Source organism: Dermochelys coriacea, chromosome 3 (assembly GCF_009764565.3).
Source record: "Dermochelys coriacea isolate rDerCor1 chromosome 3, rDerCor1.pri.v4, whole genome shotgun sequence".
Taxonomy (NCBI): Eukaryota; Metazoa; Chordata; order Testudines; family Dermochelyidae; genus Dermochelys; species Dermochelys coriacea.
Window position 1 is genome coordinate 208957074 of NC_050070.1, and position 18512 is coordinate 208975585.

At 49.5% G+C, this 18512-nt stretch overlaps 1 protein-coding gene across 1 annotated transcript in view; it reads right to left on the reverse strand.

Annotated features, from left to right (window-relative positions):
• PPP2R5D (protein phosphatase 2 regulatory subunit B'delta) overlaps positions 1 to 18512 on the reverse strand; it is a 46625-nt gene that overhangs the window by 11710 nt on the left and 16403 nt on the right. Inside the window, 9 exon segments of the mRNA XM_038394565.2 lie at positions 2693 to 2794; positions 5200 to 5251; positions 5254 to 5326; positions 8915 to 9085; positions 12717 to 12770; positions 14008 to 14116; positions 15087 to 15146; positions 15577 to 15707; positions 17049 to 17141. Coding sequence (XP_038250493.1) covers positions 2693 to 2794; positions 5200 to 5251; positions 5254 to 5326; positions 8915 to 9085; positions 12717 to 12770; positions 14008 to 14116; positions 15087 to 15146; positions 15577 to 15707; positions 17049 to 17141 — 845 coding nt within the window.

An 18512-nucleotide genomic window follows, 5' to 3' on the forward strand; every position in this document is an offset into this window, starting at 1 on the left:
TGATGCTGACTCTGGCTCCAGCCCTCAGCTTGGCACCTGGCTCCAGCTTGGCACCTGATTCCACCTTCAGCTTGGTGCCTGGCTCCAGATCTAGACCTGGCCCTTGGCTTGGTGCCTGGCTCTGATCCTGGTTCCAGTTCTAGGCACCTGACTAACCATTAGGCATGACTGCCCATGCCCTGGCCCCTGTATGCCTCACCTAACCAGTCCCAGTCTCCTTGCCCAGCAAGTCCGAGTCTCGCCCCTCTGGGCTCTCCATCCCAGGTTCCACCACACCCAGTCCCAGACTCCTTGCCCAGCATATCCCAGTTCTCCTTCCTCCGGGCTCCTCATCCAGTCTCCTTCCCCACTCACTCACAGTCCCAATCTTCTTCCCTGGGCTCCAATTTTAGTGTCGCCCGTATCCGTTACCTTGGGTTTTCGTCCCAATCTTTTTGCCCAGCTAGTGCCAGTTCTCCCCTTGCAGCCCGGCTCTTTGACAGGTCTCTCTCCGCTCCAACTCCCTCGGGGGTCCTCAGCCCCAGTCTCCCCCTGGTTCCTCATCCAGTCTCAATCGCCCCCGATACTGGCTCCCAGAATCCCAGTGGCAGTCTCCCCCGGCTCCAAGTACTGGTCTTGTCGCCCAGCCAGCCCCAGTTTCCCTCTCCCCACCCCTGCCAGGCTCCAGTCCCAGCCTCCCCCTCAGGCTCCTTGTCCCAATCTACTCCCCCGACTACTTTGCTGGTCTGGCTCTTGTCCCTTCTGCATTGGAGTCAGCCAGCTCTCATCTCCACACTCCCTGGGCCCAGCAGCCAGGGGGTCATTAAGAGCACTGGAAAAAATCTCCGCGCTCTCAGTCCAGTGCCTGGACCCAGCACAGCCCAGAGCTGCATCTGCAGGGAAAGTCCGGCTCAGCCCTGGGCTGAAGCATGCCCAGTGTAGACAGAATCCTTGGGGAATTTAGCTGTGAAACTCTTGCACATCTCTACTCGACAATTGGGTAAAAATTGGGCAGATTTTCACATGAGATCTCAAGAGGCATATCCCTGCCACAAAAGTCACCTCCTGCCACATTTCAAATCGCTGCTCCGAAGCGGGGAGTGGTGGGGAGGGCAGAAGAATACAGCTTTTCACAGACCAGGCTGTCAGAAATTTTTAACATGAGCAAAACAACGTAGTTCCATGCTTCTATACATTTTATGTTCTCTGACCAATTTTGGCTCAAATTTTCTAAAACCATGCAGTCAGAGCCAGACCCCCTGCATGGAAAATGTCAGCCAGAACGGTTAAAGTGTGGAAAAGTCATAAGCTAATGAAAACAAGGTGTTCTAGGGCGTGTCTACATTGCAGCTCAGACTCCCACCCAAGTACTTCCACGCAGGTGGCTGGGCAGGTTTGTACTTGGGTGGCTTGCCTACGCTGCAGCCACGCTGCTGTTTTGAGTTCACTAGCTGGAGCAGAGCAAACAAGTCTGTCTATCTGCGCTGGAAAGCACCTCCAAGCTGCAGTGCAGACATACCCTTAATGCAAAGTGCTGGGCAACCCCGCCTACATTACAGATATATTCCTTCTAACAGCAACAGGCCTAGTATGGACCCTTGAGAAACCCTCACTGTCATCAGCTTTCAGTGTGACAAAGTTCATTTATCCTAGCTCTTCGTTTTCTCTCTCTTAACCGCTTTCTGATCCATGATGGAACTTTACCTCTCAGCCCAGGGCTACTTTGTTTCCTTACTAGCCTCTTGTGAGCGACTTGAAACGCAAAATAAATGATGCCATCCTGTTCTTTATCCACTGTTCTTCTGATACCTTCAAAGGGCTCTGCTAGGTCAGTGAGGAACAACTTTTCTTGGCAGATGCCATGCAGGCCTTTCCTGTTTTACTAGGTATTTTTTATTCTAGTTTTAACCTACTTACCAAGTACCAAAGTAAGGCTCGCAGGGCTGTAACCATCCCTAGAGACATTTTAAAAATAGGTACAATATTTGTTACCCTCCAGTCCTTGGTACAGTACCTGACTTTAACAAGCATGTAAGTATTAGCAGCTCAGACACTTCATTCCCAAGTTCCTTCACAACTCTTGGATGCATCACTAGGTGCTGGGGACCAGAGCCTCTTTAATTGATCAATTTATTCCAGCACCTCCTCTTTTGACAACTAACCCCAGACAATTCTTTATAATATGAGAACAGCAGATACCTCCCCAAACATCCTCTGTAGGGAAGGCTGCAAAGAAATCATTATGGCCCCAATTCAGCAAAACCCTTAAGCAGAGACTTAATTTTTAGGCATATGCTTAGGTCCCATTGAAGTCAATGGGAGACAAGAAGGTGCTTAAATGCACTGCCGAATCAGGGCTTTCGTTTCTCTGCAGCGTCCTTCTCCTCCTCCACTTCTCCCTTTATTCTGTGATGGCCCAGCAAACCCATCAGTTCTGCCACAGGCTTCCTGCTTCTGATAGACTGACAGGATTTCTCAGTTGTTTTTAGCTTTTTGTCCAGCTCTGCCATCCTAATTTCCATCTCACTTTTTTCCTGCTTTCATTTATACTCCTTCCCCTTGGCTTCCCTAGATTCTGAACAGTCCCTGTTTGACCTGAGCAACCACTTAAACCTGACTGCTAATCATATTGGTTTTCAACTTGCCTCCAGGACTTTCATCACATGGTCAAGGAGACTCGGATATTAGTTTAACCCCTGCTCAAGCTACTCACTTCTGCTTCTCTGCCTTGTATTGCTGCGTGCAGTCATCAAACAGCTTCTGGTTCATCTCCATGAACAGCTTTAGGGCATTGTAGATCAAGCCATGGATCGTCCTGCAAAGAAGGCAGAAGAGGGACACTGGGTCATAGGTAACATCAAGGTGCCTGTCCCTTATCCTGTTGGGAGGGAGAAAGACATCACTTCTGCTTGTGAGAGCTTGATCAGAGCCCTTCCTGTGGTCCCAGTACTCAGTGTGAAAAGAACTGAGACCTGAATCCATCTGATTATTCCACAGGGTGAGGGAGCTCTCTTCACAGTGACTGGAGCTCAGTTCAATGGAGCCGTAACTAGTAATGCTGCTGTGTTGGTAGTTTTCAACACAGATGTCAGCAGGAAATCAGCATTCAAGCCTCCAGGGCCTTTCCTATTGGGCATCACATAGTCGAAGAAGCTAGAGATGGAAAAAGCTGGGGACCAGCTCAGGGATTTTCCCTACAGGGCTTTGTTCAGTTTTAAAGCTGCATGTGATGGGGGTTTGCAACGTACTGGCCGGATTGTTTGATTTCCCCACATGGCCTCACTCCATTAGCTCAGTTACTGTGTACAGCAGCTGCTGCAGCAAACTGGACCATACACCATCTCTGAAGGAGGGGAACTTAATAGCAATTTGGAACCGGGAACTAGCACTCCGTGCACTGAGAGAGCAAGCCACCTCCTCCTCTGGCGTCAACGAGGCTTGCATTGTGTCACGCCTTATTTACACTACACCGTAAGCTCCTGGGACAGGAACTGTGTCTTGTCTGAAAGTGCCCTGCCTGTTTGTGGTGCTGGGAAATCAGAACACAGATTGGAATCGTGCCCAGAAGCAGCATGGGCTAGTAACACAAGGACTGGAAGTCATGCAGTCTGGCTCCTGCAAGTCACCTCACCTCTCTGTGCTCCCTCCTCAGCCAGGAAAGAGGACTCACGATACTAATTGCCTTTGGGAACAGTTTGCAATAAAGGGATAGCTCCTCGGTGTTATTTTTTGATACACAGAGTGATTGAGTTGGGGAAGGAAGGGAAAAAACTTCTGGGTCCCTCAGCATCCTGGGAAAGCAAGGGGTGGCAGTGAGAAAGCTCATGAGGGAAAGCAGGACTAATAGAAAAATACCATCACAAACTGGAAAGAGGTAGAAACAGAGTACAAGAGCTGTCCTGTGCTGCCCCTGGGCAAGTACCAGGAAGGAGAGAGAGAAAGGCAGACAAAGGAGGGGAAAGATTAGACAAATGAGAAAAGAAACCTCAGAACCACTGGAAATGGCTGTCAAGTGGTGCAAAGCACATTTCTGAATCGTGATGGGAGAAAGGTGGGCAAACTACATGAAGAAGTGCATGCATGAGAAGTACTGGTGTGAAAGCCAAGGCCACAGTTACTATTTCCTTTCCTGTTGGTGGAGCTTAACATTACCCCTGCCCCTTAAGTGAGCTGCAAAGGGAACAGTTAGGTTTGTACCTCTTTCTTATTCTTTATGGCGAAGAGAGGCGAGCGAAAGCAGAAACAGACAATGGTGCAATAGTTTGCAACCGTTTTTATTCTGCAAGCCAATTTCTCTGTATTACAGACACACTGAATCCCAGCTCCATCAAGCTCCCCCTAAGTATATTAAAAGTGCCCCAGTTTGCCTCTTTCCAGTGTACAGGGAAGGCCCAGGGGCAGGGAGGCTTTCCTGCCTTCTCCCCCCCCCCCCCAGAATATCAGAAATGCCCCCCTCCCCAGGCTTCAGCGCCCAAGCCTGAACATTTACACAGCTATTTTTAGCGCTGTAGTGCAAGCCTAAGCTCTGAGACTTGCTGCCGCAAGTTTCTGCTGGCCCTGCAAACATACCCTCAGGGGTCTCAGATGTGTGTGTGAGCTTCCTAAATCATTCACCTAAGCAGTCGGGGGTTCAGTCTTTTAACTCTCTTAACCCCTATTTAACTGAAACAGCTAACAATAGTTGGAGAAAGAGCTGGGTGGTGGGAGGGTCAAATGAAGATCTGGTGCCAAGCACCAGTGTGAAGACATTTGCAGCACTACAAAACTGTCCTGTGGGTTGTGCTGTCTCAGTGCTCTCTGTTACCTGGCAGCTGGAGACACCAGAACCAGCACATTCACCAGTGCCTCTGTTCAGCCCTGGAGGTCGCAAGCGCTCCGTGGCTTGTGAAACTGGGCTAGACAATCCGACACACCTACCGGTCAGAGCTCCAAGGGCTAGAGATATCAGTCATCTAATGGATTGTGTTGCTGAACAGCCACCAAAATGACACGTTCAGGCCAGGCTGCTGTGGTCTACTTGGGTCTTTCAGATCTAGTACACCCATCTGCCTTGGTATCTGAGCTCCACGCCTCCTCTCTGCCCCAAAGCCATCAGCAGATACCACAATGTGCCACTGCAGCTGTGTGCTAACAGCGCCCCTGGAGCCAGCAGCAGGCCTGCGCGATTCCTAGATGCCCACTCACTCATTCCTAATGGTCCCGACACACAGAAAGACCTACTTGTTTCCAGTGACTCTTGGATTCTTGTAGAGTGCCGGGAACATGATCGGAGAATTTTGGCTGCATTGTCGCTGATCAGGCTCATGATGTACTCGTTGTTCCAGTAGTACAGCGCTCGCTCTGCCACCTACAGAGGAGGGAAGCAGATCTCTGTATAGGCTCCTTGCAGACAGGTCATAGGGTGCATGTGAGAATTCCACTCATCACCAACCAGGCAAAATGTTCTGGGCATTACCCAGCCAAGAATCAGAGTCAACAGTGCTCCGGCTGAGGAGCTTGTTTTTGACACCTCTGGCATGGTCTCTGCCTGGAGAGACCCACCCTTGGTTTTCTGGTCTTCCCTAGTTTACATTCTGCTGCATCTACACCAAGAGCTCCTCCTCTCAGTGTGCAGGGAGGTCCTCAGGGCTATGTCCTTGGGTTGCCTCATTTGGGTCGCATGCTTCAGCTGCTATTGTTATATTGATGACTCTCTTTTCAGTCTCATCTCCACCAACTCTTCCTCGTACTGTCCAGCCTCCAGCCAAAGCTCAACAAGGGCTAAAAATAGAGTTCTTTCCTCCCTGGAATCTTCACTCCCCTACCTGTCCTCTGTGTTCTCCTCTTCCTCCTGACCCTCCAAACTGACATCACTGCTAAGCCTGGTCAGTTTCTCTCCACTGCCTGTCTGTCCCCAACTTCAAGACCCTTGTCCAGGTCCTGACCATGTTTCACCTCCGTCACGGCAACTTCCTTCCCTTTAACCTCACTCTCGTTAACCAACCAAAAATGCTGTCAAAACCGTTTCCCCTGCCTGCTTCTCTGATCACATAAGACCCCTCTGCAAATCTCTCCCAAGGCTCCCCTTTGCTCTCCGTACAAAACTCAAGTCCCTTGTCCTCACCTTTGGGTTCTTGTACAAATTGGCTCCCACCTTAATGTTCTTGTCTCTCTCTGATCCCCTGACCACCTTCCATATAGCTCCTTAGGCTAAGACTCCTCCCTGACCTGCTCCACAGTTCCTTTACCCTCTCCTCCCTTATGCTATGCCTTTACCCGCACACTTAACCCTGGTGACTGACACTCGGGTCTCAGCACTGGGTTAGCCTACCCTGAGTGTGAGGATCCCCACTGCAAAGGCTCATCTGTGTTACTGTGTCCCCACTCTTTCTGCACTCGCTCGTGTGTGTCTGGGGAGATATCCCATGGTTCTTTAATCAGAGACACCCTATGATTCTGTCAACTGTGGAGAACCTGTTGGTCCTTCAGTGTGACTGTGGGAATGAACTGGAGGACTATGTTCCAGCTCGAGTTAAAGAGGAGCTCAGGTTCTAACCCACCCCTGCAGGTGGGTAAGCTAAGCCCAAGGTTAAAGCACCTCCAATCCCTGTGTGGCTGTAAGGGGACTCTGGGCTAAAAGTCACGTAAGGGCCTGGGTTAACTGTGCAGTAAAAATTTATCCTATGAGGACACTTCAGCAACAGTCATCACTTTTCCTTCAGGGAAGAGAGAAGAAACCTTTTCTCTCAAAAAACCCCAAACGAAAAACAAAACAAGCTTGTGGCTCTATCACGCCAGGTCCTGCCCATTCTCCCTGCATGTCCCTGCTCAGCTGCAGAGTCATAGATTTAAGGCCAAAGGCAACACTGTGATCATTGGGCCTGACCTCCTGTAGAATACAGGCCATAGCATCCAGTAATTCCTGCTCTGTGGTTGAGCTGGAGTATATCTTTTAGAAAGACATCTAGCCTTAAGACTCCAAATGATGGGGGATCTACCACACCCTTAGGTAAGTTGTTCCAATGGTTAATTACCCTCACCATTAAAAAAAAAAAAAAAAAAGAAAAAAGAAAAGAGCCTTATTTCTAGTCTGAATTTATCCAACTTCACTTTTGAGCCATTATATCTTGTTATGCCTTTGTCTGATAGATTAACAAGCCAGCTATCAAACACCTCTTTCCCACGGAGGCACTAGACTATGACCAAGTCACCTCAAACTCTCTGATAAGGTAGTCTCTCGCTGTAAGGCAGTATTTTCCTCACAGATCTTTATTTTCATAGCTCTTTTCTGAACCCTCTTCATTTTTTCAACATTATTGGACACCAGAATAGGACACCATATCCCGGAATGGTCTCACTAATTCTGTCCATATGCAGAGGTAAAACCACCTTCCTACCCCTCCTCAATATCCCCCTGCTAATACAGCCAAGAATTGTATTAGCCCTCTTAGCCCACAGCACTGCACTGGAAGCCCATGTTCAGATGGATTTCCATCATGCCCCTAAGTCCTTTTCAGAGTCCATGCTTTCCAGGATACAGGCCCCATCCTGTCAGTGTGGCCTACAGTCTTTGTACCCAGCATTTGGCTGTATTAAAATGCATCTTATTCAACTGAACCCAGGAGACCAAGTGGTTCAAATCATTCTATACAATTGACCAGTCCTTTTCTTTAGTTACCACCCTACCAATTTTTATGTCACCAGCCAGCTTTACCAGAAATGATTCTACATTTTCTTCCAGATTGTTGATAAAGATGTTGAATAGCACTGGGAAGAGAACTGACTGGTGTGGAACCCCAGCTGATGATTTTTTTTTCAATTACTTTTCGAGATCTATCAGTTAGCTAATTTTTAATCCATTTATCATGGGCCACAGTGACTTTGTACCGTGCCAATCTTCAGAATACCATGTGGGACTACATCAAATGTCTCACAGATATCTAAGCAATTTATGTCAAAACACAATTACCTTTGTCAACTAAACTTGTAATATCATAAAAAAATCTGTATCACATTAATTCAACAAGACCTATTTTCCACAAAACCCATGTTGATAGGCATTAATTATTTTGCCATCCTTTAATTCCTGACTTTCTTGATGCATGCCTGCTTTTGCATGGTGTCTACCTACACTATGAGTTGTGTGGGGAACAGACCTCCTCTTTGTATGTATCTGTGAACCACATGTCACACTGATAAACAACAAGAGGCAATACAGAGGAAGGGTGTGGAGAGGAGCAGCTGCTGAATGGCTCTATCCCAAAAATACCAGGCCTGCCTCTCAGCACTGTATCATGGTGTTAACATTTCCACCTTCCCCAGCTCCCCTTGGGTGTCCCTAAAATGGAACCATCAAGTGACCATGAAGATCTTCCATCCTTTCTGCTCTCCCTCTCTTCAATCTCAATGGATGATCTGCTGCCCCCAGAACCAGGCCAGTGCAGCGCAAGGTATCCTTTCTGCGGGCATGCAACACTGGGAATACTCATAAGAACGGAGAGACTCATTGGCTGACCATCTTCCAGTGCGGTAGACAAGTAGATAATTTGACCTCAAAAGGGCCTGGGCACAGTACTCAAGGACATGAGGAAGCTGAATGGGGCCCATCTCCCTCCCCTCCCCCCCCGGTATCAGATCGGCCACTTACACGAGGCAGCACAACATACTTGCGCTAGCTCCTCAACGTTGTATCACTCAGAGCTGGGGAAAACACTATCAGTAGCTTGGGAGGACATTCATAGTCCTACTTGTCCTCGACTATTGGTCTGGGTGGCTCACTAATGCCTCCTGTTTTTGTGCCATCCTCAGGAGCCATCCTGATCACTGCTGTCACAAAATTTACTATATAGACTTCTCTAGTGATCACAGAAACATACTCCAGAATCTCAGATTCACCCTAAAAACACGACCCAGGTGCAAAGCAATACCAGATGGTCTTGCTGAGCCTGGAACCTACCTGGAAGTGTGGGCTGGAAACACACTTGGCCAGCTGCCTGAACAGGGGCTCCATGACCTTCACAAACTCGGAAGGCTCAATCACATCCAGTATTTCCTCCAGCTCGTTCAGAAACATCACCTCCTTGGGACTGTGTGTTTTCGGCCAAAACTTCAGCAAGCCCACAATCACCTGAGCAGGTAAAGAAAGGAGCTTAGGAGCAGAGAGCAAACCTATTGACAGTACTGTTTAGCACCCCCGGCCACAGAAGCCCAGCACAGCCACGTCCCACACACATCAGCAGACGCAGCACACAGGGCCTGTACATATGGACTCTGTCTCTGACTCATTCAGGTTAGGCACACAAAACACCAGCTCCTTCATGCCTCCGAACCCCACCCCCTCCTCCATAGCTCTGCATCCAGAGACCCTCCACCAGCACAGAGGTCTCAAACTGCTCTGTCTTCCCAGACCTTAGGAGGCACTAAAGAGGGCTCCATCAAGGTATTTGACCCTCAGAATTCCAGTGTCCGGGGCAGTCCTTTGAACTATACGAGGCAGGACAGGCACTGGGTGAACTCTCTTCTGGACTCTCCTGCTCAACTCGGAAGCAGCACAGCTTCCCTTGCTGCTCCTCTCTCCTCTCCCTACCTTGCCAGAGCCACTGACTACCTCTCCAGCGCACGGACCCTCTGGGCTGAAAACCCAGAAGCTGAAGGCTTCTATACCATCCAGCACCTATCCCCATGTTTCCCTGCAGGCAGCCTGGACAAGATCTGGCTGCACAGAGAGGTGGAGTGCATAGATGCTGGCTCTGACCAGAAGTGCCACCTAGCAGCAGCCATAGATCCTTCTTCCCTGGCTACACCCTCTTTGTTCTGCTCAGGTTCTCATCATTCCCGTCAGCGTGGTGGCTGACAGCCTTCTCAAGGTAGGGCACTAAGCAAGCAGACTACTTCCCCCCTCCCCTGCTCCTTCCCAAGCAGAGTAAAGCTGCATGGGTAGTGAGTGGGTTTTCTGGTAATTTGGACTAAAGTTCCTTCTGACCCCCTGGCTTCACCCATTTTGGGACTAGCCAATGTCCTAAGGGTTCAGACTACACAGGGAAAAGTGATCATCACCTGCTTTTCACTCTGTCCCCACGAGAACAAGGGGCCACTCAAAGTGACATGCTGGTGAATAGAGAGCAACTGAGAGAAATTCTGCTTCCAGGGAAATGCAGCTGCCATGTGGCACTCACGGCTGCAGGAGTCTCAGGACAGGGACTGAAGACTTTTACAAACAGTCATGTTTGTTATATGGATGCTGAGACTCAGATGATCCAACTGATGCTTCAGGGTGTAAACTAATCACCATGGGGTCAGAACGGAAGTTCTCTTCCACATGCAGGAGTGTACCATTTACTGAGTGCAATATGGGGGTGGGGGTGTTTCCACTGTCACCTGAGGCATCAGGTACTGGCAGGGGAGGGATACTGGACTCAATGTACAGTGATCTGGCTAACCTATTGTCCCAAAAGGGATATGACAAATCCACTGAATGCCAAATACCAACACTTGGTGCCTTTAAAGTCAGAATCCAGAATGCACTGAGTGAAAGTTTTAGCCAGTCATTTCCAAATCAAATCTCTTTCTGAAACAGATAGCCACACGCTGCAGAGTCTGCAATTTGAACATTCATTGGAGAGATGCATTACATGAAAACTGCACATGCTGGCTTCAAACAGAATGCTTTGCAAGAGCAGTTCTCCTAACTAACATTGTTTTGTAGTTCAGCAACGGGGTTATGAAGCCGAAGTGTCAGTGGATGTTCAGAGAGAGATTACAGGCTGTTGAGATAGCCCTGGTTAAAGCTGAACATAGCACTCATGGCTGCAGTGCCTGGCTGGTGCTGCACAACTGAAAACATTTTGGAAACACCAGTCTTTCAGCAATTCCTAGGAGAAGCCTGAAATGCCGAGCTTAGCCCAGGCAAGCAGCCTGAGGGAACAGTAGTGGGCACAGAAGCAGCAGCAAGAGGAAGGCTGCTTGCATGATGTTTCCACTATTCCAACGGCTCAGCAATGCAGGGACAGCTCGGTGTCCACAGAACTGGTAGTTTTGCCATGCAATCAATAATTAGTTTCAGTGACTCCAAAGGCAGTTTTCCCTAGAGCTAAGGTTGGGTGAGATGCACAGGAGTTGGTCTTTGCTTTGTTTGGTTATCACTAATACTGCCATTCTGGAGCATATTTATTCAGCAAGATTCGGTGTGGCAGCTCTTGCATTATGGCTGAATGAAGGACAAACAAGGCAGGGATCAAGCACACAAGCACCACATAAGGTCCCTGGTTATTAAAGCTTGGACACTTTTACACAAACACAGTGCGTTCTGTGATGACGCTGCCTTGTCTTCACAGAATCTGTTCGGTCAGAGCCTGATACAATGCCCCTTGCAGTGAGTGGGAGTCCTACCACAGGCACTGAATCAGCCTCTGCTCACTGATTTGCAAAATTCAGTAATGAGTCTTCGAGTCGTCGGTAAGGATCTACCATGCTTTGCTGTGTGAATGCACAGCGAGAACCCCGCAGAAATTCTCTGCTTCCCTCCCCCATCTCAGCAGCTCCAATACTTTGAGAGGCAGGCTCAGCTAGATTTCACTTGCCTGGGATCAACAGGGAGGTGAATTACCTGGCACAGGAGACATATGCTTCGCCTGGCAATGAGAATATGGATGACTTGGGGGAGTGAGTGGGGAGGGCAGAAGGAGGCCTATTTCCAGAACATGCAGTGTGGGAATACTGGAGCTAGAATGTGCAAATGGCTGAACACAGGCAGGCTCATTGTCAGTGTGCAGCTTTGCCAGCTCAGGTGCAAAACAACCCAAGCTGTAAATATTAGTAATTAAAATGCCATTTCCACGCATGAGCCAGTAGCCCGTCTGCCAGAACTGAGCCTGTGTAGAACAGAGCCACGTGAGGCATTTCTCCGCACTCTGCCCTGAGGAGCAAAGCCCTTGATCTTCCTCTCACGCCCTCTGTCCCGTCAGCATTGCTCCGCGTAGTGTTACTGTGGGTCTGCAGAGCCACAATGCAGGAAACACATCTGAGCCCTGTTTGCGCTAGAGCACCATATTGTGAAAATGTAGTCTTCAGCAGCATTACAACTTGAAGGCAAACTCAGCTGTCAGGATTCAATGTTCCAGAGGTGAACTGGCAGGAGGGGATATGACAATGAGGCTCCAACAGCTCAGTAAAACAAAGCCCACCCCCTCCACAAGGGACAGCTCACCCAGGCTAAACAGACCTCTCTGGTCTCTAGTTTCCACACCCTTGCCCGTGGTCTTCTGACCAGCTCTAGGGGTTTGGATTGAGATCTCAAACACCTGCACGTCTCTATCAACTCTTGCTGGTTTCTTCGGATGTCCAATTCCCAACCATCTTCTCATGGCAGAAGCTGTGCAGCCAGAAGGGGAGCTGCCACGGGGGAGAGGGTCTTTGCATGCTTTGCATTCTGCTATAGCAGGACTGGAATCACACAAGACAGATTCACTCCTAGCTGTGCTCCACTTGCTCATGTCTTGTTTCCAAACCGAGCCTGCTCAGACCCCCAAAGCCTGCCTGGCTGTGCATGATGAGAGTACCTAGTCCTGCCCTGTGCTTATGACCTGTCAGATGACCAATCCCCCTTTGCAGGCCAGTTCCAGTGAGCGAACAAATCCAACTTATGCCAGGTCTCTCTGGAGTGGGGTCAGAGTAACTTAGCTGCTAAAGTGTCCAGAAATGATCTTGTGATGTGAACTGGGGCTGTGGCTGACATGACAAAGCCAAGCAAGGGCACTCACCGGTTCTGTCAGGCTGCTGTCTTTCTCCAAGAACTGCACAACACAGTATGCCAACTGCAAGGAAAACACAGCCCAGTTAGAACTCCTCTGTTGGCTAAGCAGACAGCAAGCACACAAGGGATCAGCACTTACTACGGCCCTTGGCTGCATGCCAGGTCAGACCTGCTCCAGCATGTGTGCCTGGCAACCTGCAGCAGCTCAAAGAGTGCATAAGCCCCAGTGACTCATAGCGAATGGTCTCCGTTAGGCCAAGCAGAAGAATCCTGGGCTTTGGGAGCCAGAAGCCCTGAGTTCTGTCCCTCATGTTGCACCAGGTGTAGTTTGTGGCCACATGTTCACAACAAGTAGGCAGCACACTAACAAATCTGTGGCTACAGACAAGTAGATTAATAGATTCTAGGGCTGGAAGGGACCACTGTGATCATTTAGTCTAACCTCCTGTATGACACAGGCCTTCCCAGAATTAATTCCTGGGTGAACTCGAGCAGATTTCTTAGAAAACATCCCATCTCCATTTAAAATTGCCAGTGACAAATTGGGCAACTGAAAAGCCCTCCTCTCTCAAGCACATGGTCAGGGAAGTAACAGGAAGCAAGAGAGCTTCACCATTCAGATCCGACTGTTTGTCCCATCTTCTCCCTAGATCAACTGCTACATAGGCAAGGACCTTGCCTCCAGATCTGTCTAAGTACACAGCACACACACGGGCTGGGCAATGGAACTCGGGGACTTCAACTCTCTGAATACAAGAGAAGCAGTGAGTAGCAGATATTTAAGGATAAGGCCCAGATAGTTACACGTATTTAGGCGTTCTACACTCAGCGTTGCAATGCCTGACTGATTTAGGAGCCTAAATCTAAAGTGATTTAGGCACTTAGGAGTCAAAATCCCATTGACAGTTGATGGGATTTAGGCTGCTAAATCAGTCAGGCATTGCAACACTGAGCGCTGCCATGCCTAAATACTGTAATAACCTGGGCTGAAATCATCCATGAGCTTCCAACAGTCGAGGATGAGTTGGCCTGACGTTCAAACCAGCAAAGGATGATGGAACATTCTCACACTGCCTAGGAGCAAGAGGCAGCAAGTTAACAGACAAGGGTGAAGAAGGCTGGGGACGGACAGCTCAAAGCAAATGCTGAGGGATGAAAGGTATAGTCAGGCGTCAGAGGGGGTGAACGTACAGAGGCCAGAACCCCTACAGCAAGATTTTTTTTATAAGTAAAGCCTACTGATGGCTGTAAATAAGCCTGAGTGTTTGACCTCTCCAGTAACTGACAGAGCCTCTCACCTGTGGGTGGTAGACACTCAGCGATTTCACCTTGTGCAAAGGTAGCAAGACCCGAATGAGGAACATCTTGTGCTCTTCTTTCAGAGGCAAAGCGAACCCATTGATTATACTGAGTAGGAGAAGGGAGAGAGGCATTACTGAGTATGTACCAGAGCAACCACAGTATAAAACCAGCTCCAAGCCCTACCATACCACATTAACATCTCCAGGAAGCACCTGGCTTCAGGGCTGCAATCACTAAGGCCCCAGCCCCTGGGGACCCTGAAAATGTGTCCTGAAAAGCACATTCCCTCCAATGAAGGCCCCATCACATGCAGGGTGGTAAACCCCACGCCACAGGGTGAGTTGGTCCTTTAAGAGGGTTGGGACTCAGCTGCCCCCATGCCACACTTAGCTCCAGGTGGAGGAGAGGAGTTCTGCAGTAACGTGTCAAGGATCACATGATTAAGCCAGGCCTGCTGGGGAACCGAACCGAGATGGACTCGGGGTGAGCAACCCTGGCAGTTATGCTCTACAGCAGAGCAGGAGGACTGGAGTGTTGGAAGAGACCCTGGGAAGGAGATGCAGAGCATGGTTGAGGCTATGGGGCAGAAAGCCCAGCTGTTCAGAGTTCCTGGGCTGGGATTCCACATAGGCGGGCAGGTGTGGGTCCCTCCTATGCTGCCACTTGGTGTGGGGTTGCAGTGACCTCTAAACAGAAGGGATATGGAGAGACTGTGCAGAGCCCAGCAGAAGAGTGCCTGGGGATGAGATGACAGGCCCTTGGGAAGGAAGGGCCGTGCCCAGACTGGGGAGGGGCACTCTTTACTTGTGTGTGTTTGGACTCTGATACCCGAGAAGGAGAAGACTTTTGTAAATAAGCTGGAGAGCTAAGTCAGCTCAGCAACCCAACTGTGCTGAAAGGCTGAGAGGACCAACATGTCTGAGGGGAAACTGAGGCAGCAGATGGGCCTGAAGGCAGATTGGGTAAGTCCCTGCTACACCACACAATACACTAGACCGTGAGGTCCCACCCGGCTCAGAAGCCCTGGAGCTCCTAGAAGTGGCAGAAGAACATAGAAAGGGAGAAATGCCCTTACCTGCCCAAGATCTCCAGCAGCTCTGCAATCCCATTGTGATGCTCTGTTTCATAGATAAACCTGAGAAGAAGGGTTGGGGATGGGAGAGGAGAGGAGTCATTGCCAAGCACAGGACACAGCTCAGTAAGGAGAAGCCTCCCAGAAAGAGACAACAGAGGATTCAGGGAGAGACAGTATTGTCCATGCCCCAGGACGTGCTACACAAGAGTGGATAAGGGATCAGCCCAGGCTCCCAGATCAGCAGAGGGCTGCTGTGGGGCATGGCAGGGGGAAGAAAGCCTTACCATTTCCCACATTAGTGAGAGGCATTCCGCACTACTGAATCCTCCGTATCCCTGTAGCACAGGCAAGTACTATTCCCATGTCCAGAGACACGACCTGACTCGCCCAGTCACTGGCGGGGCTGGGAACAGAAGGAACACTCTGGCTTCGCTTTCCCAGGCCCTCCAAGCCCGTTCCCAGCATCGCTGGGCCTGGCAGAGCCTCTCACCTGTAAAATATGTTGTTGATCTGCCGCCTCACGTACGCTCGCAGGCCCAGGAACTTCCCGTAAATCCGGTGTAAGATGGTCTTCAGGAAGTCTCGCTCTCTGGGATCTTCGCTGTCGAACAAATCCAGCAGCTGTGGAAAGAGGTTTCAGAGTAGCAGCCGTGTTAGTCTGTATTTGCAAAAAGAAAAGGAGTACTTGTGGCACCTTAGAGACTAACAAATTTAGAGACTAAAAATCCATTACAATCTACATACCACACAGACTATGCTGACAGCTTGTGCCACACACTCTCAAAGATTTACATTTGTTAGTCTCTAAGGTGCCACAAATACTCCTTTTCTTTTTGTGGAAAGAGGGATTCAGTTAGTCGTGAGGCTCTCTCCCCTGGACATGGGCTGCTGGTTGCACAGGGGAAAGCTTCTGCTCATCAGTGTAAGTAGGTTCCAGTTTGGAGCGCACCCCTCTGCATGCACTGCATGCTGCTGCCTCCCCACCGTCAACCACATCTGGTGTCGCTAGCAGCTGCTCAGACTCCTCTAGCAGAGCAAAGGCTACCCCAGTGCAGGCTCCCGAGTCCTGAGTCCACCTCTCCTCACGCAGCCCAGCTCTAGGGCAGGGAAACCCTTGCTGCTCTCCCAGTCCATCAGGGACCTTCTCTTTGGAAGCAGCTGCTAGAGTGAGTTTCAACGGTGGCAACCTTGCAGGTTTCCCCAGCACCGAGCATCCCCAAGAGCTCGTCCAGTGAGGGCATGCAGGAAGGTGGAGCTGCCCAGGCACTGCCTAAGAAAGGCCCTACTGGGCCAGACCAAAGGTCCATCTAGCCCAGTATCCTGTTTTCCGACAGTGGCCAATGCCAGGTGCCCCAGACGGAATGAACAGAACAGGGAATCTGCAAGTGATCTATTTCCTGTCTCCCATTCCCAGCTTCTGGCAAACAGAGGCTAGGGACACCATTCCTGGCTAATAGCCATTGAAGGACCTATCCTCCATGAAGTTATCTAGTTCTTTTTTGAACCCTGTTATAGTCTTGGCCTTCACAACATCCTCTGGCAAGAGTTCCACAGGTTGACTGCGCATTGTGTGAAAAAAAAAAAAAAAACAACTTCCTTCTTTGTTTGTTTTAAACCTGCTGCCTATTAATTTCATTTGGTGACCCCTAGTTCTTGTGTTATGAGAAGGAGTAAATAACACTTCCTCATTTACTTTCTCCACCCCAGTCCTGATTTTATAGACCTCTATCCTATCCGGCCCTTAGTCGTCTCTTTCCAAGCTGAAAAGCCCCAGTCTTACTAATCTCCCCTCATATGGCACCAGTTCCATACCCTCATCATTTTTGTTGTCCTTCTCTGAAATGAGCCTATTACCAATCCTCTCTGAGGAAGCTATGGGGGCTGCTTGGGTAGTGATATGCAGCGTGCCTGCTAAGCACCCTTTCACAAGGGTCTGGGGAGGGGGAAGCTGGAACTACTTACTGACAATACAAACTTCTGGTCAATGTATTTCTTGGCTATATTTGGCTGAAAGTCGGGTGACTCCAGAAACCGCAGGAAGAATTCGTACACCAGCTGAGGAGAGCAAGAGGGGCTTTTTAAAAAAAGAAAAGCTTTACTTAATTCTTCATGCTTTACAGGCGTCAACAATGTTCCTTTCCCATCTGATTAGTAAAAGGCTAAAGATTTTTAATGGTGGCTTGTTACAGCAGGCATCACCAGCGCTAACATGCCAGGAAACAACAGTTGAGAAGAGTTTTGTTAGCATCTGACCCAAACTGCACCCCCTTTATCAACACAACACACATCCCTAGGTACGCTGCACCAACGGGTAATTACCCCACATATTACAAATTGTATCTCATTTCCACTGTGAGTATTTCTCACTTCAGCTTCCAGCCACTGGCTCATCTTCTGCTTTTGTCTGCTAGATCAAACAGCCCTCTGCTAACAGATACCATCTCTGTGCGTAGGTACTTGCAGAACCTGATCTTATCCAGTTTTCTTAACCTTCTCTCAGAGCTCTGTCCCTAGATTGATTTTTTTTTTCCTGCTTCCACCACATCCCCCTTTCCCCAGAATGCTACTCAGTTTTCAATACCTATCTGTGTCCATGCCTGAGGAATGGTGGCTCTGTGGGCATCTAGAAGAGGGTCCTTGAACACCTCCCAGTTTGTGCTCACACGTCTCTGCTGAAATGTTTGCTCCCCATCAGTTTTGCACATAATTATTTTTGCCGGTCAAAGTGTTATGTAAATGGTCTGGGTGTCCAAGTACAGCTCTTATGGGGACCTAATAGGCCCCACCCACTGTGGAGGCCTGAGGCTCCTGGCCAGCAGGCTGTGCGCCATAGGGAGGAAGCAGCAGCAGCACTGGTTCCTCTCACGGGAGCTCTCTCTCACCCTCCTGGGCCAGAGGGAGGGGAGCAGAGGCTTAGGGCTTCTGAGAGAGAGAGAAAAAATAAAGGGGGGAGTCCTAAGGGCCCTAACTTCAAAAACACAAGACCCCCTCAGCTCCTTAGACTAGCCATTCATTCCCAGTCCGCACCCTAGATTCATAGATACTAAGGTCAGAAGGGACCATTCTGATCATCTAGTCCGACCTCCTGCACAACGCAGGCCACAGAATCTCACCCACCCACTCCTACGAAAAACCTCACCTATGTTTGAACTACTGAAACCCTCAAATCGTGGTTTAAAGACTTCAGGTGACCCGTGCCCCATGTTACATCCCCGGGGCTCACTTCTGGGAGGCTACAGAATCCAGGGCCTCATTTCCTCTGCTGATCCCCAAAGAAAAGTAAAAGCATCCACAGGGAGAGGATATTTGAAATCTGTGCTTTGAAAACTCGGTACCTTCCTTCCCACTCCTACCTCTTGGTGTCTGTCACCTGGCCAGGCGGCCCCTTGCACTCCACTCACCCACCATGATCTGGAGACGAGGCTG